At 39.6% G+C, this 24974-nt stretch overlaps 1 protein-coding gene and 1 non-coding gene across 2 annotated transcripts in view; one reads left to right on the top strand and one right to left on the bottom strand.

Moving 5' to 3' along the window:
- The first annotated feature begins 1049 nt into the window (after positions 1 to 1049).
- ZNF883 (zinc finger protein 883) overlaps positions 1050 to 24974 on the top strand; it is a 29333-nt gene continuing 5408 nt past the window's right edge. The window contains 5 exon segments of the mRNA XM_054584738.1: positions 1050 to 1275; positions 3732 to 3771; positions 11359 to 11485; positions 13041 to 13127; positions 15170 to 16227. Coding sequence (XP_054440713.1) covers positions 3757 to 3771; positions 11359 to 11485; positions 13041 to 13127; positions 15170 to 16227 — 1287 coding nt within the window. The 5' untranslated portion in view covers positions 1050 to 1275; positions 3732 to 3756.
- On the bottom strand, positions 18853 to 18955 carry LOC129079715 (U6 spliceosomal RNA). The gene has a single exon (XR_008530078.1). It is a non-coding gene; the product is annotated as a U6 spliceosomal RNA (small nuclear RNA).

The following is a 24974-nucleotide window of genomic DNA, read 5'->3' on the forward strand; positions in this document are numbered from 1 at the left end:
TCTCATCCTAGTCAGGGAATGTGTTCCCAGGGGAGGACATTTGAATTGTATTTTCCAGGCTGGAGTTCAGCCCATGAAAGGCATTCTGACTTACCCTCTCCCAGGGCTGTCTCCTGGGGAGAATAGTGTTCCATCCTGACTTCTCCACAGAAAATGGGGGCGGAGGGGGGTCAAGTATAAGGTGAGGGAAGGAGACTTGACTTTGGGTAGTGAACACAATATATATCATCTGTATATTGGATTGTGCACTTGAAACCTATATAATTTTGCTAATCAGTGTCACTGCAATAAATTTAAGAATACGGCAAATTGTTAGGATCACAGCTATTCCTATAAGAAAAATGAAAAAGAAATCAACTGTTCAAAAACTATGGAAATAAACCCGAGACTTGAAATAAAATTTCCACCGACAGTACTTTTCAAAAATCGAAAATGCACTATCTCACCTAGACTGAAGAAGTGTTTGATGACCTTATAAACGACTATAAGATTCTGATGTTAAAGATGATTATACAGAGTTTAAAAAACTTTTTAATAAAATATTAGAAAAGAATGCTATATGTAAATTATTTTTAATAAATGCCTTTAAATCTTAAAATAACCTACCTCAAAAAATACATAGTAAGTGCTCAATAAAATTATTATTACTACACCTCAGATTGGGAAAATGAGGTATTGTGTTGTATGTAGAACAACAGATTTAAGTTGAGACGTTCTCATCTGCTTAACAAAAGGGGCTTCCTCTGCTTCCCGACTCCACTTCCCAATCTTTGCATCTTTCTCTGCGTACCCATTTCTACATATTTTAGCTGATGCCATCCTCAGATACCTGGAATTCTTTCCTAGTTTCTGTCGTTGCTCCCCCATTGTTCCCACACCTTTTCTGTAGCTCCAGCATTTTCAATTCCCACCACCTTTGCCGTACGGCACCGACACCATTCCAACATGGCGCCGCCCACTTCCTGCACATTCGTGCATGGGTGCGGCCATGTTAACCCTCTGCTCCAGCGGATTAACAACCCGCGAAGTGTCGCGAAATAGGCGAGTGAGGGGCTGCGCCAATTTCGTGGTAACTGGGAGAGTTCCAGGGCCCCTGAAGTGTCAGGTTGCAGTCCTCAGCTGAGGGCCCACTAGAAAAGAGGCGGGAAGTTGAGAAGTGTGTCCGATTTCAGCAAAGGAGGTTTCAGTCACTGGCTGCGGTATTGGGAGTAAGGGGTTCATGTATGATCAGCGATAGAGCGTTTGTGGCGGTCCGTAATTTCCTGTCCTGTTGTGGTAAGTAATTGAAGGGCGATGCACACAAGATAGTAGCTGCCGCCCTGCGGAGTTTGGGGTTTAGTGGTGCTGCTGGTAGTGGGCCAGGATGCGGTGCCCATTACCAAGCTCCTGCCTCTCCCATTCCCTGGGGGCGGAGATGTCCTGCTCCTGGCGACAGACTCCTCCGCCCGAGCAAAGGCGGCGACAAGAGGAAGTATTGCACTGAGCAGGGGCAAGCCTAGCAAGTTATTGGATGCCGGGGGAAAACTCTCCTACCCCTTTCTGGTACCCGGTTAGGAGTGGGACCTCAGGGGAAGGCAGGCACATTCCCACAAAGAGGTCAGAATGGTGGCTGGGGGAGGTGCTTGGAGTGAAGAACCCTGTCAATCTAGCCTGGGGAAAAGACAGGATTGGTCGGGGGGCGGACCTTCCAGAACACCGGGAAATTTGGGAAGTTAATTGGGCATTCTGAAAGCACCTGGTCCGCCCACACCCGAAACTAATATAAATCCAGGGGAAGGAAGGAATACTCTCTTACCCAAGTGAGGACCATATTGGTTAGTTCCTTTGGGGTAATTTCTGTCCCTGGAAGCCACATTGCCAGTGGTAGCGCTGGCCCCATACTCGGCTTCCAGCAGGGACCCTGAAGCCAGACAGTGGCGTCCGGGAGCAAGCTGAGCTCCAGGATGACGGCTCAGCGGCTGTCCGCGGTCCCCAAATGAGAGTACTTTAAATGGGAGAAGAAACTGGGCAGTGCCTTTGGGTTTGTCTGGCTGAGAATGGCTGGGGTTTCTTCACGCGGAGAGGATAGGCTTTGAGTAAAGAGTCGGCCGTTCTCCCGGATCATGCATCATTTGAATAAAAAAAATCTACACTAGAGTCTCTGCCACTAGAATTTGCCTACTGGAGGCGAAGGGCAGCCGAACACTTTCGTTCTGTAACATTAAAAAAAAAATTTTTTTTTGATAAGTCGTCTAAGTTCTTAATATTTTTTGGATATTAACCCCTTATTGGATATACGATTTGCAAATATCTTTTCCCATTCAGTAGGTTGCCTGTTTATTTTGTGTATGGCTTCCTTCTCTGTGCAAAAGCTATTTCTTTTGATGTAATTCCATTTGTTTACTTCTGCTTTTGTAACCCATGACTGAGGAGACTGGTCCAAAAGCATAGAAAAGCAAAGAGCTTACTGCTTATGTTTTCTCTTAGGAGTTTTATGGTTTCAGGTCTTACATTCAAGTCTTCAGCGCATTTTGAGTTTATTTTCGTGCATGGTATAAGAGTTGCCCAGTTTCATTCTTTTGAAAGTAGCTGTTCAATTTTCTCAATACCTTTTACTGAAGAGATGGTCTATAACCCATTGTATATTCTTGCCTCCTTTGTCATAGATTAATTGAATTTATTTATTTCTGGGCCCTCTATTCTATTTCATTGATCTCTGTGTCTGTTTTTGTGACAGTACTGTACTGTTTTGAGTGTTTACCTTTGTAATATAGTTCGAAATTAGGGAACATAGTACCTCCAGCTTTGTTTTTTCTCAAAATTTCTTTGGCTGTTTGGGGTCTTTTGTGGTTTCATACACATTTTAGGATTTTTTGTTCTAGTTCTATGAAAAATGCCATTGGTATCTTGATGGGGATTTCATTGAATCTGTAAATTGCTTTGGCTAGAGTGGAAATATTAATATTCTTTCAACCCCTGAGTGTGGTATATCTTTTCATTGATTTGTGTCAGCTTCAATTTTTTTCTTAAATGCCTTATGATTTTCACAGTACAGGTCTTCCACTTGCTTGGTTACATTATTGTTAGATATTTTATTCTTTTTGATACAACTGTAAATGGGATTAATTTTTCTTTCTGATAGCTTCTTATTAGTATATAGAAATGCAACTTATTTTTTGCATATTAATTTTGTATCCTGTCACTTTATTGAATTAATTTATTACTTCTAATAGTTTTTCATGGAGTTTTTACAGGCCATCTCAATTCAATGACAGTTTTACTTCTTTCCAATTTGGATGTCTTTTACTTCTTTTTCTGGTCTAATTACTGTAGCTAGGACTTCCAGGACTGTATTGATTAAAAGTGGTCAGAGTGGGCATCCTTATATTGTTCTTGATCTTAGAGGAAAAACTTTCAGTTTTCCACAGTTGAGTATGTTAGCTGTGGGTTTGTCAAATATGGCGAGGGGAGAAAAGATTTAAACGTAATGGAATACATTCACATCCTCAGAAGAAAAACATATCATGCCTTGATCTCAGAACTGTAAGTTAATAGGTTTATATTATCACAGTGATCTCTCCGAAAGGAACCTTTGAAAGAGACAGTCTTCAAAGGGTAGTCTTTTGTGTGGTTGATCCTAGGAATTTCTAGGCTCCTGCTTCTGAGAATCCCAGGGCAGGCCCAGATTCCCAAGCTTTGAAGGCTCCCTTCTTTTCATCCCTTCCCTGCTCATCCCAGATCTGTCTTTACAGATATCCGCCTGAAGAGCAACAGAAAATGACTAAGTCTCAGGTAAGTATGTTATTTATACCCTGTTTTATTTTCCACTGTATTTGAGACAGTTTTTAGAAATTAATTCAGTTTAATGAAAAATGTAAATAGAGATCAGAAAATATCTAGACCAAGGAAACTTAGAATATAGTCATAAAAGCTATAGAATCTTTGGTAGGTAATTAAAATTTAGCATATCTGCATTAAATGTACTAATTATATATTAAATGTGCTAATTTCTTGAGGGAAATAAAGATTTTGTTTTTTGGTATTTAGGTTTGAAGTTATTTTCTTGATGGATTTGCATACATACGATGTAACAGACAATGTCCCTAACACTTACGCATCCATGATAAATTCCATAATAGGTTTCTCCATAGATGTTTCTTAAACTATTTTTCATAATAAGTATAGGGCATAATAACAAGGTAGAATTCAATTTCTAGGCAGTAAAATCATGAGGTCCAAGTACACAGCTGTTAAACAGCCTGCCTTGATCCATGAGTAAAATGTGTAATTTTTGGATCAGCATTTCTCAGCCCTGGGATTTTGTGAAATTGGTCCAGGGGATTTATGTCATTAAAGGTAATAATAGTATCAATTTTAATTTGCCTTTTTTGACCAATAAATAAAGTAATCAGTATTTCTCTTTTCTGTAAAAGACAATAGGTTCAGTCCTGGCTAGTGTGGCTCAGTTGGTGGGAGTGCTGTCCCTTAACAGAAGGGTTGTATGTTTAATTCCCGGTCAGGGCACAAACCTAGGTTGAGGGTTTGGTCCGTGGTTTGGTTCATGCGATTTCCGGTTCATGAGCTTATGGGAGGCAACCAGTCAATGCTTCTTTCTCCCATCGATATTTCTCCCCCTTCCTGTCTTCCTTCCTTTCTCTCTAAAAGCAATGAAAAAATGTCCTTGGGTGAAGATAAAAAAATAAAATGCAATAGGTTAAGAGTCTCCAAGTGTGTACAAAGTGAGCATACTTGGTGGATAGTGGAGATCAAGTAAATTTGCTCATATCTGTTGGTATCATTCAGCTAAATACTAATGGCCAGTATCTTAGTGGTTGTGATTGCCATACAGCTTTAAATGTTTTTATTTGAAAGTGTACATTATTTAATTTTTATCTATAATGTTCCATTGGTTATACCCACTATGTAGCATAGAGCTTCAGTATAGAAATCTTCACAGTGGGGAGCATACATTCCTTAGTGGGGGAAGATGATCCACTGGAGGGTTGGGGTGAAAAGACAAGAACTTCTACTTATATATATTTTTAATGACCATAATATCTTAGTATTGAAGTGCTTATATATAATTTATGTTTTTTAAAAGGCATAGATTCTTGATGTGCATGCTTTTTTATTTTTAACTGAAAAATATCTCACCAAGAGTTGCCTCATTAGAACAAAAGGCACTCCTAAAACCCATGAAATTCCCAGGATTTTTGGAGCTGTGTGTCAGGAACCAGAGTCAAAGACCAAATATCAGAAAAAAAGATGCTCCTAACCCCTTTGCTACTCAGGAAATTATAAAGTTTTAGGAACTCTGCCCAGGAGCCAGGGATAAAGACCAAAATATATATTCTTTATTATATTACAATATTACAGTCTCCAATTTAAAAAGTTTGGGGACTACTGGGTTATAAAGTTTGGGTCCCTGTAACACTGCACACAACTGCAATGCATTCTTCCCCCCCAACCACCAAGCAATTCTTCACCAGCTGGATGTTCTACAGTTCAGCTCAACTTTGACACTATGTACCTGGAGGTAGCATCCGATCCTGCAGGTGAAGGGCTCAGTCCTTCTCCCCTCACACTTCAGATGCCAATTGCAAGTCCGGGTTGTTACCTGTGCTTCTGACTGGCTCTAAATCAGTTGTTCTCACAGTCCCCTTGTTTGGTTTGATTAGTTTACTAGAGCTGTTCACAGGACTCAGGAACCCAGTTTACTGGCCAGATTAGCAGTTTATTACAAAGGCTATTAAAAGACACAATTCAGCGGGTAGGTGAAGAATGCACGTAGTGAGGTCTGGAACAAAGGAGGCCTGTCTCGTGGCGTTTGGGGCCGGGCAGAGAGTGCGTGGACGCACTCTGGCTCGGGCGGCGGAGCTCTCTGAATGCCCCTTCTGTTGGGTCTTTGTGGAGGCTTCATTACATAGGCGTGGCTGATTAAGTCATTGGCCCTTGGGGATTGACTCACCCTCTAGCCCTACTCCCCTCCCTGGAAATCAGGGAGTGTGACCGGAAGTTCCAGTCCTCTGTTCACTAGCAACCAGCCCCCATCCTTAGGTGTTTCCCAAAAGTCACTTTATTAGCATAACAAAAGACACCTTTATTTCTTTCATCAGGAAATTCCAGGGTTTTAGGAGCTCTCTGCCAAAAACCAGGATGGAAACTAAATATATTCTAATTATAAATCACAGTATCACAGTACTATTGGTATGAGTGGTACCAGTGTAACTCCTCATTCCAGAGAGTATTTTCCTCCACTCCATCGCAGCCACCAACTCCCACAGTTATAGATTAGATTTATAATTACCAATAACTACTAACTCCAAGCATTTCATTTTCTAGCCATTATTTCTATGTTTCTAGCTCATTTACTTTAGTACCTTGATTCTGGCAAATCTTCACTTCCGTTCAGACCTCTTGTCCATTGTTCCTCCATTTTTTTCAGTGTCTATTACATCCCTCTCCCCAATTCTTTTTAAAGATTTTATTTATTTATTTTTAGAGAGAGAGTAAGGGAGGGAGAGAGAGGGAGAGAAACATCGATGTGAGAGAGAAACATCTATCAGTTCCTCTCATACGTGTCCCAGCTGGGGACAGACCTGCAGTGCAGGCATGTGCCTGACTGGGAATTGAACGGGCAACATTTCCCTTCCCAGAATGGTGCCCAGCCAACTGAGCCACAAGGGTCCGGGCTCTGCCCACTTCTTACATTCCCTCTTTTCTCAGCTTGAAGTCCATGCTTCTTGGTTTTTGTTCTGAGCGCCTGTGGTCCCGCTGAGGTCCAGTTGCCTACCTGTTGCTACTTGCATATCTCCTATAATAGATACCTTGAACTTAACTTGGGCAACTAGAATTTTTGTGTGGTGAACTATATATAACAAAATTTGCCATTTTAACTATTTTTAAGTGGTATTGATTGTATTTACCATTTGTGTGTCCATCACCACTATCTCTTCCCAAAACTCTTTTATCACCCCAAATTGAAATTCTGTACCCATTGAGCAATAACTCCTTTTCTTCCACTCACAACCCCTGGTAATCTCAGAACCAATTTCTGACTCTATGAATTTGCTTATTTAGATAAAATTGTATAGTATTTGTTCTTCTGTGTCTCACTTATTTTACCCAGCAAGTGTTCAAGGTTTATCCATGTTATAACATGTATCAGAATTCCATTCCTTTTTGTGGCTAAATAATGTTCCATCATGTGGACATACCACATTTTGTTTATACATTTGTTTGATGATGGACACTTGAATTGTTTCTATCTTTTGGCCGTGACCATTGGCATACAAGTATGTGAGCATCTGTTTTTCAGATCTTTTGGGTATATATTGGGGAGTGGAATTGCTGGGTCATATGGTAATTCCATATTTAACCCTTGGAGGAACTGCCAAAGTGTTTTTCACAGCAGCTGCACTATTTTACATTGCCACTAGTAATGTATGAGAGTTCCAATTTCTCTACATTCTCACTAAAACTTATATTTTCCATTTTTTTGATTATAACTATCCTATTAGATGTAGAGAGGTATGTCATTATGATGTTGATTTGCATTTCCCTAATGACTAATAAGGTAGAGCATCTTTTCATGTGCTTGCTGTGTATTTGCATATCATCTTTAGAGAAATATCTGTTCAAGTCACTTGCTTGATTTTAATAGATTGTTTGTCCTTTACTGTTGGACAAATAGAATTCTTAATTCCACCTTTCCCCTCTATCGAAACCTGCCTTGGTCTTCTGGACTTCAGTGTGATGCCAGTTCCTTAAACCAAAAAGGAAGAACTCTTAGCTGATTCCTTCTCTCCTTACCTTAGACACTGTCTTTCAGATATATCTTGGTTGCATTTGATTAACATCAAGCTTAAAAATAGAATTTTGTTACTGATGTAGAACTTAACCATTGTTTGAAAAGTAAGCAATAGTGAACTCAGTAGCACTTTATTACTAACTGATCATAAATTATTTCATCTCATTATCTCTATGTACACATTTCAAAAAATAAATTGATTAGATTAAATATTGCTTACTTTTTTAAAAAAAGATTTTATTTATGTTTTAGAAAGAGGGAGAGAAACATCAATCAGTTGCCTCTCACATGTCCCCGACCGGAGATCAGGCCTGCAACCCAGGCATGTGCCCTGACTGGGAATTGAACCAGTGACCTTTCAGTTCACAGGCCAGCATTCAACCCACTGAACCACAGCAGCCAGGGCAAATACGCTTACATTTTATTGTTTTTATTTTAATTTAAACTTTAAAACAGTTTCTATTTAATTTTTAAAAGTATTCTTCATGGAAAAAATCAAACATAAAAATTTAGAGAACAGTATAACAAACCTCCTCATATATTTTCAACAATTATTCATATTTTACAGGTTTCACATCTTCCTTTATTTGTTCTCTAGAGTATTTTAAAGCAAACTCATACATCACATTTCACCAGTATATACTTGCTTTGTAGATTTTTGTTGGTATTTTCATTTCTCTTTAGTGGTTTCCTTTCAAAATACATTTATTTAAGTAAAAAAAGTTGAGTTGGGTTAAAACTATTAAGTCAGTAATAGTACAGGTGATATGCAGATATTCTAAAAATTGTGAAGGCACTATATGAGTAATTGATGTTTGAGAGCATTATACCGAAGTACTCGTAGTTCCTCGAGTTTTCCACGTTCTTTTTCATGTCTCCAGGCCTTTTTACTCACCCCTCCCTCCATCTGTAATGATCTTTCTCCCCCTTCCACATCTTACTGGGAACATACTATTCATTTTTTACATTTCAAATTTTTTTATTTTTACTTTTTTACAATTTTTTTTTAAGAGCAGTAAGTAGAACTTTTATTTGTAACACTTTTGGGGAAATGTACTAAAAATGAGTCGCTTGCCTTACTGTCCTCACGTCAGCTGGGCCGGGCCAGCTGCGCCCCTCCTGCCTCTTTCTGTGATGTCCATTGGCCTTTTTGAGCCCTGGAAACTCCATTGGCTTCCCTGGTCCTTTACACGACCCTTTTCTGTGGGGGACAATCACGACTCAGTCTGTTTGATGCAGAGACTCATGGGGTAGAGACTCCTCATGCTTCTTTCTCAGTGGCTTTCCTGGTGGTCTCTGGAACATGTGAAACATTTCGTATCACTTCAAATCAGCAAAGAGGGGCACAACGTCACATGTAATTCTCAACCAGAGAAAGCTACGCTGGCTTCCTCTTCTCTTCTCTCTCTTCCTATTAGTCTTTTCTTTCGGATGCCATGCTCTTCGGGTTTGGGGTGTGTGTTCAGCTGTGCCCTTCACTCCTGTGTGGCCCGTTTGGTAGCTGTGTGGTCTACGCTATGCTTAGCCTGGTGCCGCTCGCCAGTGCTCTCCTTCTCTACGCTCTTTTGCTTAGCCCTGGAAATTAGAGTTCCTTAGCTTCTGTCTGCTGCAGAGCCTTTGAAAGTGCATGTCCTGCTTTTAATTTCACCAGCAGTTGCCTTAAAGTTTTTCAGAAACATTTCTGAACCTTAAAATCAGGGCCGATGCGGTTCCTTCTGACTTCCGACTGTGGACGGAGTATTTGGCAGTCTCCCCCTTTTTCACTCTTCTACTACTTCTTCTCCTTCTTCTTAAGATTTTACTTATTTTTAGAGGGGGGAAAGGAGATGAGAGAGGGAGAGAGAAACATTGTGTGGGAGAGAAACATTGATAGGTTGCCTCTTGCACTCCCCCAATGGGGGGACTGGCCTGCAACCCAGGCATGTGCCCTGACTGGGAATTGAACCAGTGATCTTAAAGTTCTCAGGTGGGCGCTCAACCCACTGGGCCACACCAGCCATGGCTTTTTTCTACTTCTTATCCTCTGTAAATAAGATCTCCATTTTTTTTTTATTAAAGCATTATAAAGTATTAAATTCTTTTACATTGAAAACGTTGTCTTACAGATATGCTCAGTATCTGTTTGCTTTAGGTTTTTCCTTGGGGGACAACCATAGACTTGTAGAATTGTTGGGGGATAGGGCAGAGAACTTGCTCCTGGCCTGCCTGAGAACAAGCTGCTCCATCCACAGGGACCACCTTGCTATGTCCCCTGTAGTCCCGGTGGTCCTCAGTTACCCCTGCCCCGTGAGCCGGCACTGCGGCTGTCTCATGTGCCCCTGGCCAGCCTGAGGTCCTCCGCCCCTGGCAGGAGGCCCTGCTCTCTCCTTCTGGAGGCACCGCCTATCTGTCTCCTCGCTGACTCAGGCGGGCCCCTCTGGTCCCCTCACAGAGTTACTTTTTTCCACAGTATAATTAGTAAATATTTTGTGTTGAGGTCCTATAAAATAACGTTGCTGTCCCATTTCTCATCAAATGTTCAGATCACTCGGGTATTTTTGTCTGTGAGCCTGCACTGCGGCACGCCCTCTGTTCAGCACAGCACTTCGCACCTCTCCGTGGCTGTCGCTAATGTGATGCCTTCATTTGCCTGTATCTGTTTCGTGCTCCCTCACCCTAGAATCCTGGCAAGTTGTGTTACATTTTTTACAGTTTTACATGTGCACTTTTCACTATTTTGCATAAGTTTACATCTTCTACAGAGCCCAACTCAGCACCCCCAAATAGAATTACCCTTTCTTTCCTATTTCTAGCACAACCCATTTAACACCTTATAGCATTTATATATTTACTTGTTTGCCTCCATCATCTATTCTGTAAACTTCCAGTATTTTATTCATATTTGTATTCCGAGAACCAAATAGCGCTGGTCACATAGGTGCTGAATAAATGCTTATTGACGGAAAGAGTGAATGATTCTCAATGGCGAAGTTTTTATAATAGGAGTTTTGCTTCATCCACATAATGGAACTTAAAATTGGCCTCGGCCCCCGACCGGTGTGGCTCAGTTGGTCGGACATTGTGCTGCAAAGTGAAAGGTCGCCTGTTTGAATCCCACTCAGTGCACATGCTTGGGTTATAGGTTCACTCCTTGGTCAGGTGCCTATGGGAGGCAACTGATCAATGTTTGTCACGTTCATGTTTCTTTCCCTCTCTTTCTCCCTCCCTTCCCCTCTTTCTAAAAATAAAAATAAAAAATAAAAAATTGGCCTCATAGCGCCCTGGCTGGGTGGCTGGGCTGGTTGTAGTGTTTTACCACGCACCCAGAGGTTTCCAGTTTGGTCTCTGGTCGGGGAGCATGCAGAAGGCAGCCGTTCGATGATTTGCTCTCCACCCCCTGCCCTTCCCCTCTCTCTAAAATCAAGAAACATATCCTTGGGTGAGGATTAAAAAAAATTAGCCCCATAGTAATATCTTTAATTTATCCTGCTGAACTCTGCATGATGAAAACAGCAATTATTTCTCACACATTTTTAAATACATTATTCAGTACTTTTCACTTAAGATTGAACAGGAATGTCCTGTTACAGGGGTTTGTGTCATTCAAGGATGTGGCTGTGGACTTTACTCAGGAGGAGTGGCAGCAACTGGGCTCTGCTCAAAGAAGCCTGTACAGGGATGTGATGCTAGAGACCTATAGCAACTTTATTTCCGTGGGTAAGGACATCTTTCCTCAGAAGGTACTGGTTGGTATTAATTACCTATTGCTGCATAATAACTACTACAAGATTTAGTGTCTTAAAACAAACAATTCCTGTAGGTCAGGAACTTAGAAAGACTGAGCTAGGTGGTTCTGGTGTGCGGGCTTTCATGTGGCTGTAGTCAGATATCGGCAGGGCTTGCAGCATCTGAAAGCCTGACTGGGAGTCTAGGGTCTAGTTCCAGGATGACTCACTAATGTGGTTATTGATAGGAGCCATCAGTTCCTTATTGTTCAGTGAATGGAAGGAGATCTCAGCTCCTTACCGTGTGAGCTTGTTCTCACCACATGGCAAGCTTCCCCCAGCTAGGCCGATCTGAGAGACGCTAGGAGGAAGTCGCAGTGCCAAAGTCATAGCGCTTTTTATGACCAAGTCCCCAAAATCATACATTATCACTTTTACCTTATTGTGTTTATTAGAAGTGAGTTACTAAGTACAGCCTGTGCTCAAGGGGAGGAGAATTAAGCTCTCCATTTTGAATGAAAGAGTGTCAAAGAATTCATGGACATTTATTAAACCCACCGTAGCACCCAAATGATTGCCTTTCCTTTCTTGTTTACTAAAAACTGTTTTGTCTCCGAATGCTTAATGAGTTTCATTTCAAGCCATAAAGGTCAAAAGAATATTAATTTTGAGTACCCGATACTATACTTCTACTTTTCTGGTGAGTTTGGATGAAAATGGGAACTGAGTCTTGCTCATTACTTGGAGACTAAAGACAATGGCCTGGGCCCAAGTTCTTAGCTTTTATAAATTGAAATATAATGGGTATAGTAAGTACACAGCTTAATATAGTTTTTCATAAGTACACACTTACTTAGCCACTACCCAGATGAAGCTCTAGAACATGTCTAGTGTCCCAGCAGTCTCCCATTTACCTCCATTAGAGACAGCGACCTGTGGCTTCTGGTCCCGTAAATTTTGTTCATTCTTCAACTTCATGTAAGTCTAATCACACAGTATATAAGTTTTTGTTGTCTGGCATCTTTCATTGAATATAACATCTGTAAAATTCAACCATGTTTTGGCACGTGGCAGTAGTTTGATCCTTTTTCTTATTGCATCACATCTTATTTAATGACTAGACAGTAATTCATCAGCTGATCCATGCTGCCTTTGATGGTTGTTTGAGTTATTTTAGATTTGGGCTGTTATGAATAAAACTGTTAGGAAGATCTTTGTGTTTTGTTGTTTGTTTTTTTTTAATGAATATTCTTATGCATATTCTCTGGTAGAAATAGGATTTCACTTCTATTAGGTATATATATAGGAATAGAATTTCTGGGTCATAGGGCCTATGCATAGTTATCTTTGGTAGATACAAAAAGATAGTTTTCCAAACAGGTTATACCAATTTATATCCTACTAGGAATGTATGAGAGTTCTATCAAGCTTTGGTGATGTTAGTTTTTTTAATTTCGGCCATTCTTGTACATGATGTAATGGGCCGGAGTTCTAGGATGGTTGGTTGTCCACTAATGCTCAAGTCCTATGTCATTTCCCATAAACAGTGTATCAGTCTCTGAAGTCAGATAAAATATTGAAGCAAGGAGAACCATGGATGGAGGAGGAAGAAATCTCAAGTTGGACCTATCCAGGTAAGTGAGAATATCGCATAGAGGAGGCAGGGATATAAGGTTTGTATTGAATTAAGGAGATGTCTATCCTTGAAATATTTTTTAGAAAATCATTTTTTAAAGCCATAGATATTTAAAAATGGCTGAAGACCATAGATGGCTGTGGGATTGTTGAATACCTAAATGATACTAATACATATTAAACACCTATACGACCCTTTTATTTATTTATTTATTTGCTTGACTGTAGAGAGGTAACCCTCTTTCTAGTACTTTGGATCTCATTTATGTCCACGTCATTTAGGACATTTCTTAATTAATTAGCCTCCCTTTGGCTGGAAACCTCAGCACCCATTCTCCCCAAATGGACTTATACTCCTCTCTTTATACATCCAGGCCATCGAGGCATTAGATATACTATATTTCAAAGTTATTGAATGATATTCATATTCTTTCTTAGCGCTTCGGTTTGTCTTACCTTCATTTCAGTCTGAAATGTCCTGGAGTTACAATCTTTTGTTTTTTAAGTTTTTTCAGGACTTTAAAAAAACATTTTATTTATTTTTAGAGAACGGGGAAGGTAGAGAAGAAGAGAGGGAGAGAAAATTGATGTGAGAGAGAAGCATCAATTGGTTGCCTCTCACATGTACCCAAGCCAGGGACTGGATCCACAACCCAGGCGTGAGCCCTGACCTGGAATAGAACCAGCAGCGTTTTGCTTTGAGGGATGCCCAGGGAACTGAGCCTCACTGGTCAGGGCTTTTGCCGCACTTTAATAATGGAAATATTATTCCTTCTTTGCCTGTCTTCCTTTCCCATTACTTTCTCTATGACCATTTTTAGTTGCTTCTTTATTTTGTTTTTATTATTTTCGTTGTTTTCCTGCCTTCTTTCAATGTTCCTTATTAAATTTTCATTAGAGTGTATTCCTCCTGCCTGCATCTTATAATGTCATCTTCCACTTTTTTCCTGAGTTTATTTACTTCATTTTCATTTCTCCCCTTTTTTCCCATTTAATTTTTTCTTAAGTTTTATTTCATGGTGTTTTTCCATGTCCTCATGCTTGTTTGAGTGTATTTAATTCTATTTGGAGTTCAGACAAAATTTTCTTCTGCCTCGTGGCTAGATTTTTTTGGTTTGTTTTTGTTTTTTTCAGAGGACAGTGTCCTCTGTTGATTTCTATACAAATTCATTTCCTGATTTTTCTGTAGTTTTCTATGGACTTTACTTCTGTTAATTTTTATCGTATAATGATACAAGATTCTAATTTAATGGAGTTCTTTTCCACTAATATAGCAAAGTCCAGGTATTTTAGCAGGATCCCTCACTCCCTTTTTTCCTTTTTGTGATTGGGGAGGAGTTTTGAGTTTACTGGTTTTGTAGTTCTCTTTTTACTTCCAGGGCCCTGAATTTCCTCCTTTTTCTTTTCTTTCCAATCACTGCCACCCAATAGTGTGTCTTCTTTCTTTTTTGCCTTTTTCTTCCTCTGAGGCCTCCTGTTCTTCTACCTCAGGAGTGTCCCTTTTAAGAAGGGCCATTCCATGCCCTTCTCAGGTCATCTGACACTAAGATGCAGGTATAGTCCTGTGAAACCCCCTTTCTGCAGCGTGCTCTACTCTGTCCGCTTACTTATACAGTATTTTTATATATAGTGTGGGTTTAGTCTTTATGATGATCACTTTAGCTTACTCTCAGTTCTGTTTGCTGGCACCCTTCCTGTGTCTTTCCTGAAGCTACTTTCTGGTCTGCCTTTGCTCTTCACAGAGCCATGTGGGAGAGTGGGAGTGGGGTGGAAGTGTAGGGGCCCATGTGGAACCATGATGTGGACCCTTAAGTTTATCAGCTCTTCTTTTTCCACTTCTCCCTCCCACTCTTTTCTTTTTTTAATGTCTGTTTGTTCTTCTGTCTTTGGGTTTTAAGATCATACTCTTAAATTTTGAAGCTGACCATAGTCATTATCAGATTTTCTGTTCCCATTAAAATGAAGAACTTTTGTGTTTTTGTTTCATATTTTTCAAAGTTCAAAGGTTAAGTAACATCATTACGTTTGGTTTTTTTTTCAGCCTTTGAAATTAGACCCAAAATGAAAGAATTAACTCCACAGAAGATCATTTCTGAAGAAGTGATACGTTATAACATGATAGGATACTCAATTTTTGAAGACAGGAAACTGAGAGGTGATGTAAATCACCAGGAAAACCAAGACAAGTTTCTGAACCAAGGCACATTCATTAATAGTGAGTCAGAGACTAAGGAGCTAGACCTTGAATGTAATACACTGGGGAAAGTATTTCATCCGAACACAGCAAATGAATACATCACGGCATTCATGCACAGTTCACACCACTTTGCACCACCAAAAATTCTAATCATCGAGAAATATAAATGTATTTGGTGTGGAAAAGCCTTCACTGGAAAGTCAGAACTCATTGTACATCAAAGAATTCATACTGGGGAGAGACCATACAAATGCAATGAATGTGGAAAAGCCTTTTCTCAGAAGTCACATCTCACTGTACATCAGAGAACTCATACAGGAGAGAAACCCTATGAGTGTAGTGAATGTGGGAAAGCATTCATCCAAAAGTCAAGCCTCATTATTCATCAGAGGAATCACACAGGGGAGAAACCCTATGAATGCAGTGAATGTGGGAAAGCTTTCATCAAAAAGTCAAGCCTCACTATTCATCAGAGGAATCACACAGGGGAGAAACCCTATGAATGCAGTGAATATGGGAAAGCTTTCATCAAAAAGTCACCATTTAGTGTACATCAGAGAGTTCATACTGGGGAGAAACCATATGAATGCAATCAATGTGGTAAAGCCTTCGTCTGGCAGTCACAGCTCGTCGTACATCAGAGAATTCATACTGGGGAGAAACCCTATGCATGCAGTGAATGCAGAAAAGCTTTTACCCAAAAATCACAACTCATTGTGCATCAGAGAATCCATAGTGGAACTAAACCATATGAATGCAGTGAGTGTGGAAAAGCTTTTACCATGAAGTCACACCTCACTGTACATCATAGAATACATAGTGGAGAAAAAGCCTATGAATGTAGTGAATGTAGAAGAGCTTTCAGCAAGAAATCTACTCTCATAGTTCATCAGAGAATTCATATTGAACAGAAACCCTTTCAATTGAATGAGAGAACTTTAATTCAGTGATCAAAATTTTATTGCAGATCATAGGACTTATATAGGCTAGAAATTATATGAATTTACATGGGAAGCCTTCAATAACAGCTCTGGAATTATTAAGCACAACAAAATTCATACTAAGAAGCAAGTGTGAAAAATTGTATTTCAAAAAAACCATACACAAAACCCAAAACAGAACACTGCTGTTGCACATTTTGGTTCAGTCCTAACAGTAACAGTTATTTATAGTATGCTAGAAAAATCTCAATTACACATAATTGATTTGTTTATTGTAAAGGACACTTTTTAAAATGAGAAAGTCAATTGATTTATCAGGACAACAATAAGACAACCAAGTGTAATCATCCTGCAAGTGCATAGGAATGGCATTCAAACCCAGACTGTATTAGTGGGAACTGAATAGGGGTATTTACACCTGCCTTACCTCTCCACATTAAATGACATCATTTTCCCCACATCTTAAGGTGTAAAATGATAAATTGTAGCTACAAAAGCAATATGATTTGTTATTTAAATATAAAAAAGTATTACACATAAATCTTCCTCACTTTCTTGATGTGCATAGAATAAAGGATGAAACCAATGTATAAAGACTTCAGTAGTTAGTGGTAGACTTAAATACTTTAAAGCATACAGAGAAAAGAAAGACATCAAATAACACAAGATTGAGAGGACAGCGAAGTGGTTGTAGACATTGTTGCAATTCTAACACATGACAGGTAGTTCTACACAAGGAATTCCTGTTCATACGCCTGTTAGTTTTCAACTCAGTATAGTATTTATGTAAGCTCTGTTATGTATATTTAGGATCTTTGTATCCTTGTGATGATCAGAATTGAATTTTTTAAAAGCTTCCTTCATTGTGTGTTTCTACCATACAAGCATTCTATTAAGCATTTTGACATGTGCCTTTTAATTTAATCATTGCAGCAAATGTATGAGACTGGCATTACCATTTTATAGATGAGGCATGTGGAGGTCAAGAGATGTTCCCTGACCCTGCAAAGGCCACATGGCAAGTGGAGAGTTGGGATTCAGGCCAACTTCTTAGCCCCCAGAGTGTTCCTCTGGGGACATGGAGGGCTGAGTGCCATGTCACTTCACCTCCAGATAGAATTGAGTTGGTTTGAGCATCACATGGTATTCTATATTCTGTTTCTACATTATGTTGAATAATTTAACAAGAAACATGCATTTTAAAGGTTATCTGTGGAATCTGTTGGGGCTACTATGTCTTTGAGATACTGTTTCAAGTATATCTGTTTTTGCTGCCCTGTACATTTCTGTGTGACAGCCTAAACATTTGAAGTTATACTGTTAGTTTTTAGTTTTTAAAAAATTAAGTGTTTTATTGAGCTGTCATTTTATTGTCACAAATAACTTTTAATTTACAAATTCTGTCACAATTCAAGGTAGACTTTCCTTTTAAAAACAGTAACCTAGTCTTATATATTATAAATATTTATTGTCAAGTTACTATGAAAAGAGGGATTGCTATCGAAAAACCCTCTTACATCTATTTTTTAAAATGTTTATTTTTAGAGAGAGGGAAGGGAAAAGAGAAAGAGAAGGAGAGAACCATCAATCTGTTGCCTCTCACACACCCCTAATGGGGGACCTGGCTGGCAACCCAGGAGTGTGCCCTGACAGGGAATTGAACCAATGACTTTTGTTTGTTGGACAGTGCCAACCCATTGAGCCACACCAGTCAGGGCTCAACTCTAATCTTGAATGAAGGTGAAACTGCTATATCGTTTTGAACCTGATTTAAAATTTTTTTAGATCAAATACTTAGACATTAATGTTTTAGAATTGAAAATAGTGAATAATAACCATGATTATTAATTTAATTTTTTAAAAAATAGAACAATTTCCTTAAATGGCCTGATCAGGATCTAAAAAAAATATTTAACTTTTAAATTAAAAGAAGTGAATTGCAGATACTTTTTGTTAGTCATTTTTGAAGATGAATGTTGGGCTGGGATGTAAATGTATGAGATTTTTTTAACAAACATGTCAGGAATTAAAATATGTATCCTGTCCTTCAATGTTGTCATCTTAGAAACTAGACGATAATGCAAATTTTACAGCCATAACAATTTGTCAAACCTCTGTCTTTCAGACTTTCCTTGAGGTTCAGTTTATCTGTTAGGCCTCATATGAAACCAACTAATATATAGAGAGAGTTAAACCATTAGAATTCATTGTGTTTTTAGCATTTATCCCTCTCCACTATCATCCCATTAATTCTGTGCATGATTTCAGCAAAAAGAAAGCTTTATACCCTATCTATTTCATTTCATGTCTCAGATTCTTATAAGATTCAGTATCTTTATTTTCATATTTGTGCCTTCCATGTTATGGTTTCCTACACATAGGTAGTAATTCCATGACCATTAAAGAAACAGGGTTCCTGTACATTTTTTTTACTTGCCACTTAATATATTTGACACATTAGCCTATTTGCTTTTATTCAATTAAAAAGGATACTTCATACTTCCTTATTTGTACTTTAGTAGTAGTAGTACTATTACTAATAGATGTTTCTTGAGCCCTATGAGTCAAATACTGTTGTTAATTTAAAAAAAATTGCAACACTTCATGAATTTATGTATCACCCTTGCATAGGGACATGGTAATCTCTGTTTTGTTCCAATTGAAGTGTATGTGCTGCTGAAGCGAGCATAGTACTATCCTCATTTTAAACAACTGGAATTTGAGAGATTGTATTAAGAAATCATGACTCATACCCAGGCTTTGAAACGTTACACAGTACGTAAACTCTTGGATGTTTCAAAGTTTTTAGGCAGAGTTAAAAGCTGAAACAAATGGAACTACCTAATAATATAGAAAATATGCCTTAGGTTGGTTTATAGGTTAAATGATTAAAATGTCAATCATGTCTGTCATCGAGATGCTAATGTTTATGTAAAGATTTATATGCTGATGGTCACTTAAATTATTAGGTGTTATGCTTATTTCAACTTAAAGATTTTTTCACAGTTGAGCTCTATCCTATTTCAGATATTCTTAGAATATAACATCAAAATGGCATGCAAGTGTATTGGGGGTAGCCTGCATGGAGTAGAATCCCAAGAGAAATTACATAATATTGAAATAAAAACAGTATATCAATGTATTAGGGATGCTATTAGAGCGGTGCTTAAGAGAAAATTTTATAGTTTTAACTATTTTATTAGAAAAGAGGAAAAGTAAACTATCTAAGCTTTTACCTTATGAAGATAGAAAAATGTGAGTGATAAACCCCAAAATAAGTAGAAGGATCTAAATAATAAGTGTAAGTGCACAAATTAGAGTATTAGAATGGGTCAGACTAAGGCCAGTTCTGGCTAGCTGCCTTTTTTCCTACAATCCTTAAACTAGGATCATTTTTTAAAAAGTGGATTGTAAAACAAACACTGCAGCAGGGAGCATATGTGGTTCACAAAACCTGAAATATTTACTATGTGGCACTTCACAGAAGATGTTTACCAATCCTGGGACTGGAACACTAACGAGAAAAGTCAATGATGACAAAAGGTGATTCATTTAAATAACCAGTACAGCTGACAAATCTTTGGATAGACACATTTTGAAATAACTTTATTTCAAAAATTCGCTAACTTAAACAGGAAATATCGTTGAATTACATGAGTTACCAAAAGTGGGTACAGAAGAAGTAAAATACTCAAATAGCCCAATAACAAAGGAATTGAATTTATAATTTAAAATCTTCCCTAAAAGAAAACCCTAGGTCTATATGGTTTCACTGTTTCCACTCTGTCACATTTAAAGAGGGAATCTTCCCTAAAATTCCTCCCTTTAGAAAATGGATAAAACCCCTCAGGGCGAAGGATGCCAGTACACACTCCCTTGAGCATTGCCCGCACCTTCCTCAGGCTTGGACCTTTGCTTTCTCCTAAGCACTGAGGGTTCCAGTGAGACTTGCTACTCGGGGAGCCGAGAGCTGTCTTTACCTAACATCAGTGAGTTAAAAAGCAGCCCCACCTAGGCTCACTCCTGTTGTGTTTTGCTTCTTCCATTCTAAGCCCTTTATTTCACTGTCTCAAAATCACCTGGACTCATGTCTTGAAACCTTCCCTGCACGAAGTCAAGAAGCCACACATTCCAGGACATGCCACAGCAGACCCACCTTGGTCCCAGTCCCTTTGCAGTGACATGATCATCTATTTGTTCCACCTATTTATGCGTTCATTGGTTGATTTTAGTATGTGTCCTGACTGGAGATCAAACCTGTAACCTGGGCTTATCGGGGCAACATTCTAACCAACTGAGCTACTTGGCCAGGGCCTGTTTTAATTTTCAACATACTTAAACATATGTAATTATATAATTTGTATATATATGCGTAGAAATAACCTATTTAATTTTTATTGAATTTATTGCAGTGACATGATTAATACAATTATACAGGTTTCAAGTGTACAATTCTAAAATACATCATCTGTATGTTGCATAGTGTGTTCACCACTCAAAGTCAAGACTCCTTCCATCACAACTTATCTCCCCTTTATATTCTACCTTCTCCCACCCCCTTTCCTTCTAGTAATCTCCATACTGTTGTCTGTGCCAGTTTTTTTTTCCTTAATATCTTCACTTTTTTTTTTTTTTTTTTGCACCAGCCCCACAACCATAGAGTGGGCTTTTAATCTGATTTTAATTTTGCTATTTTTCCTTTTCCTTATTCTCTATTCTTTACAACCTATATATATTTTTTGTATAGATAAAAGTTAGCTATGTACATTCCCTTTTAATTAAATCCATTTGTTGGACTTTATTCTCAAGAACAGTTGTGGAGGAGGGCACAAATTAATCTACAAGGATTCATCAAAGCACTATTTTTAGTAGCATTAAAGTGAACATAGCCTAAATTACTAACAGAAAGAAAACTCTAGAAAAAAGTACCTCCATACTATGACCTTATTCAATATCTCACCTCTTCTTTCTCTTCCTCACACACACCCTTATTCATGACAAAGAGACAGATTTATTTTTAGAATATATATATGTATACACACACAAACTATGGCTTCCATAGTTATCCTCTTTGTTATGGAATTCCATTTAGTTTGGATCTTTCCTCATCTCTTGCTCATCTGTTATTTATAAAAGGTTATTTATAAATCATCTATTGATATATCGATATAACAAATAGGTGTTGCCTTTGTGTACGAGGAAAACTTTAATGAAGAGTTTGCATCCCTTTGGATCCATATTTGCCTACGGCAACAGATTATTTTCTTTTCCTTCTTCCATTTCACTTAAACCAGAAAGAAGAGTAAGGTCGGTTTGCAACCCTCACCACCAGGGAAAGCCTCTCAGGGGCTTGCGGCAGACACGGCTCAAGGGCGCCCTGCCTTGGGGAGCGAGCTGGACGATGGAGTCCCAGGTCGTCGCTTGCGCAGGCGCATCTCCTGGTTTGCGGGGATCTGGATACCCTGACAGTGTTCTTTTCTTAAAAACGATTTTGTTTGTTTATTTTTTTAAACAGAGGAGAAGGGAGGGAAGCAGAGAGGAAGAGGAACATCCATCGGTTGCCTCTCGCAAGACCGCAACCGGGGACCTGGCCTACAACCCAGGCATGTGCCCTAACTGGGAATCCAAAGGGCGATCTTGCCAGACAATGCACAACCCACTTTTCGGAGGAGATGGTGAGTTCGTTCTTTCACTGACCCTTGCACTCCAGTGGGAGTTGGGGAGTGAGCCCTGCTGGGGACTGCCCCCATCCCCTGGGATGGGCGGGGTGGGAGGGGCCTGAGAGAGCACATTGGCATGATTGATAGCAGCGGAGGCAGGCGGGGCGGGGGTGGGGGGGAAATAAGGCAGAGATTAGGGGGTGGGGTTCCTCTGGTGTCGGAGTGTTGTGAGGAGTGGTAACCTGAACCCGGCTCTCTGGTTATTCCTGCCTAGGGCTGTCTCACTGTTAGAAGTTCTGGCTGTGCATCCCAGATTTAAGGCGCTCTCTTCTGGGTTGGTGAGCGGGGAGAGTACAAGGACAGAGCTTTTGGGGCTTTTGGGCCTTTGGCTGTGAAGGGTCAGCGGCAGATAGATAGTCAAAGAGGAGAGGCAGCCCCTCCAGACTTTGGTAGGAAATTGCATAAGAACTGATTTAGTAATTTAGTGGCTCTAGAATTTAGGTCTCCTGATACCCAGTCCTTTTTCCTTCTAAACGCACCTCTAGAGGTAGCTTTTTGTTTAGTTTTGTAGGTAAATTTCTGAAGCCTCTTCTGTAAGTAGCTGTGGAATTGGTTCCCTACTTTCTGTGGGTTATTCAGAGCAGTTGACCTCTGTTCTTTGACATAGAGTTTGTGAATGCACTTTGAAAAACTTAAAATGCTGTACAAGTGTTATGTATGGTTTTTATTGATAAACATGGAGGAGACTGGTGTACTTGATGTCACCCGTCATGGGAGGGCCAGAGCTTTGGCGTCCACCCTGTGTCTGGATTGCCACATGGGAGCTGTGTCCCTGAACACTGCAGTGACCGGGGAGGAAGGGTCAGAGCTCCAGACAGCAGGTCAGCGGCCTTTCCTTTTGTCCCCTGCAGGGAAGGAATCTGACCCTGGACTCCCTAAGACCTAATTTTTAGGGAGGGTGTGGGTTACATCCAGGGAGCCAGGCAGGGTTGCCATAAAGACAGTCCTGCTTTCTCAAGGCCCCATTCCTCTTACAGCTCTGTCCTCCCAGGTCTCTACCTGGTTAGGTGAGATGACGTGAAGAAGGAGGAGCTGACCATTGGCCCCTGACAGCATTGTCATTGGTGAGAACCTTGGAAAACTTTTCAAGGCCTGCATCTTAATCTGGGTTTAAGATTTGTATCTTAAACTGGGTTTAATTTCTAGTTACCACCTGAAGATGGAAAAATCACATGTAGTTAAATATCCCTTGAAAATCTCTTAAATTTGCTCTTAATTTATATATATATATGTTGTATCCACATATGCAGAAATATATGTATAAATGCACCCACATTTGTTCTAAACCAGTTGTCCCCAGACCATTTATTGAATTTCCATCCTTCCCCAAATATTTGAAGTTCCATCTTTATCATATATTAAATCCCTATAAAAGTAAGGACCTATTTCTAGACGCTTTATTGATTTATTATTCTTTCTGTCTGTCCTTGTGTCAGCACCACCCTGTTTTAATAAACATAGATGTATAATGTTTTGATATATAATGTAGAGAGATCCCTCCTTATCCTCATCTTTTTTCTTGTTCAAAAATACATCTAATTGGGGGGCATGTTAGTTTCATAGGGCCGCTGTAACACAGCGCCACCAACTGGGTGGCGTACCACTCCAGTGATTTACTGTCACTCTGCAGGACAGATGTCTGAAATCCAGTGTTTGGCATTCCTTAGTTATATGGAGGCTGCATAACTTGAATCTTCGCCTTCATTGTCGCCTTCACATGGCGTTCTCCCTGTGTGTTCCTGTGTCATCGCATGACCATCTTATAAGGACCCCAGTCACATTGGAGGGGAGTTTGGAGAGCTTCTGGGTGGGGGAGATTCGGGAAGAGTGGCCGGCGGGGAGAGGGCATGGAAGCTCTGTGCACTTTCCCCAGACCTACCTTGTGTATCTTTCCATTTCCATCTGACCGATCCCCTGTTAGATCCTTTTTTAATAAACCAGTAGCTTACTAAGGAAAATGTTTCTCTTAAGTTTTGTGAGCTGCTCTGTCAAACGAATCCAACTGAAGGAGGAGGCTGTGGGAACCTCTGATTTATAGCCGGTCAGTCAGAAGTACAGTTGACAACCTGCGCTTACTACTGGCGGGGCAGGCTTGTAGGTCTGAGTCTGTAACCTGTAGAATCTGCTGCTCTCTCTGGGTAAACAGTGTCAGAATTGAGTTGAATTGTGGGACATCCAGCTGCTTGGTGGTATGGGAGTCTCCCCCTCCCCCACCAGCACCACACATAGGAATTGGTCACAGAATTTATACCTATGAACATCTCACATTAGCTTGGTACATTCATCACAATTACTGAATCAGGGTAGATAATTATTATTAACTAAAGTCTGTACTTTATTTAAGTTAACTTAGTTTTTTTACCTAATGTCTATTTCTGGACCAAGATCCTCTCAAGATACCGTTACATTTAGTCATCACGTCTCCTTAGGCTCCTCTGGGCTGTGATATTTCCTAATCCTTTTTAAAAATACAATTCTTTTTTTTTAACCTCTGTGCTTCAAGTTGGATATCTCTGTTGCTTTTTCTGTTAGCCCAATCTGTTGTTATTCGTTTCTGATTGAGTTCTTGATTTCAGATAATCTGTTCTGAATGCTTGTTTGGTTCCTTTTGATTGATTCCAAATTACTACTGTGAATTTTCATCCTTCTATTTTGTCTGTCCTTCTGTTTTGTCCCCTTTTGATTATTGGTCAACGGTATCGACACTGTGTGTCTACTAAGTTTCGACTGTGAGCCCTTCGCCATGATGAAAGCACCATAGAGGTTCAAGTTGATGGCCTCTTTCACCAGGAAGAGTTCTCTTCTTTTCCCTTTAAGGTAGGTAGGATCGCCCCTGCAAAGCTGAGTTAGTGCCGCATTGCAGCTTTGATAAGATTTATTTTATCTTTTGGTGCTTTTCTCCTAGGATGTATCACCCGCTGGCTGCGCGCCACACCCCCCAACCCCGCCCGCATTTAGTGATACAATATGGCAGGCCTGTGTTTCCTC

The sequence above is a fragment of the Pteronotus mesoamericanus genome, unplaced genomic scaffold (genome assembly GCF_021234165.1).
Source record: "Pteronotus mesoamericanus isolate MK-2021 breed Mesoamerican mustached bat unplaced genomic scaffold, CSHL_Meso_final contig_78, whole genome shotgun sequence".
NCBI classification, from domain to species: Eukaryota; Metazoa; Chordata; class Mammalia; order Chiroptera; family Mormoopidae; genus Pteronotus; species Pteronotus mesoamericanus.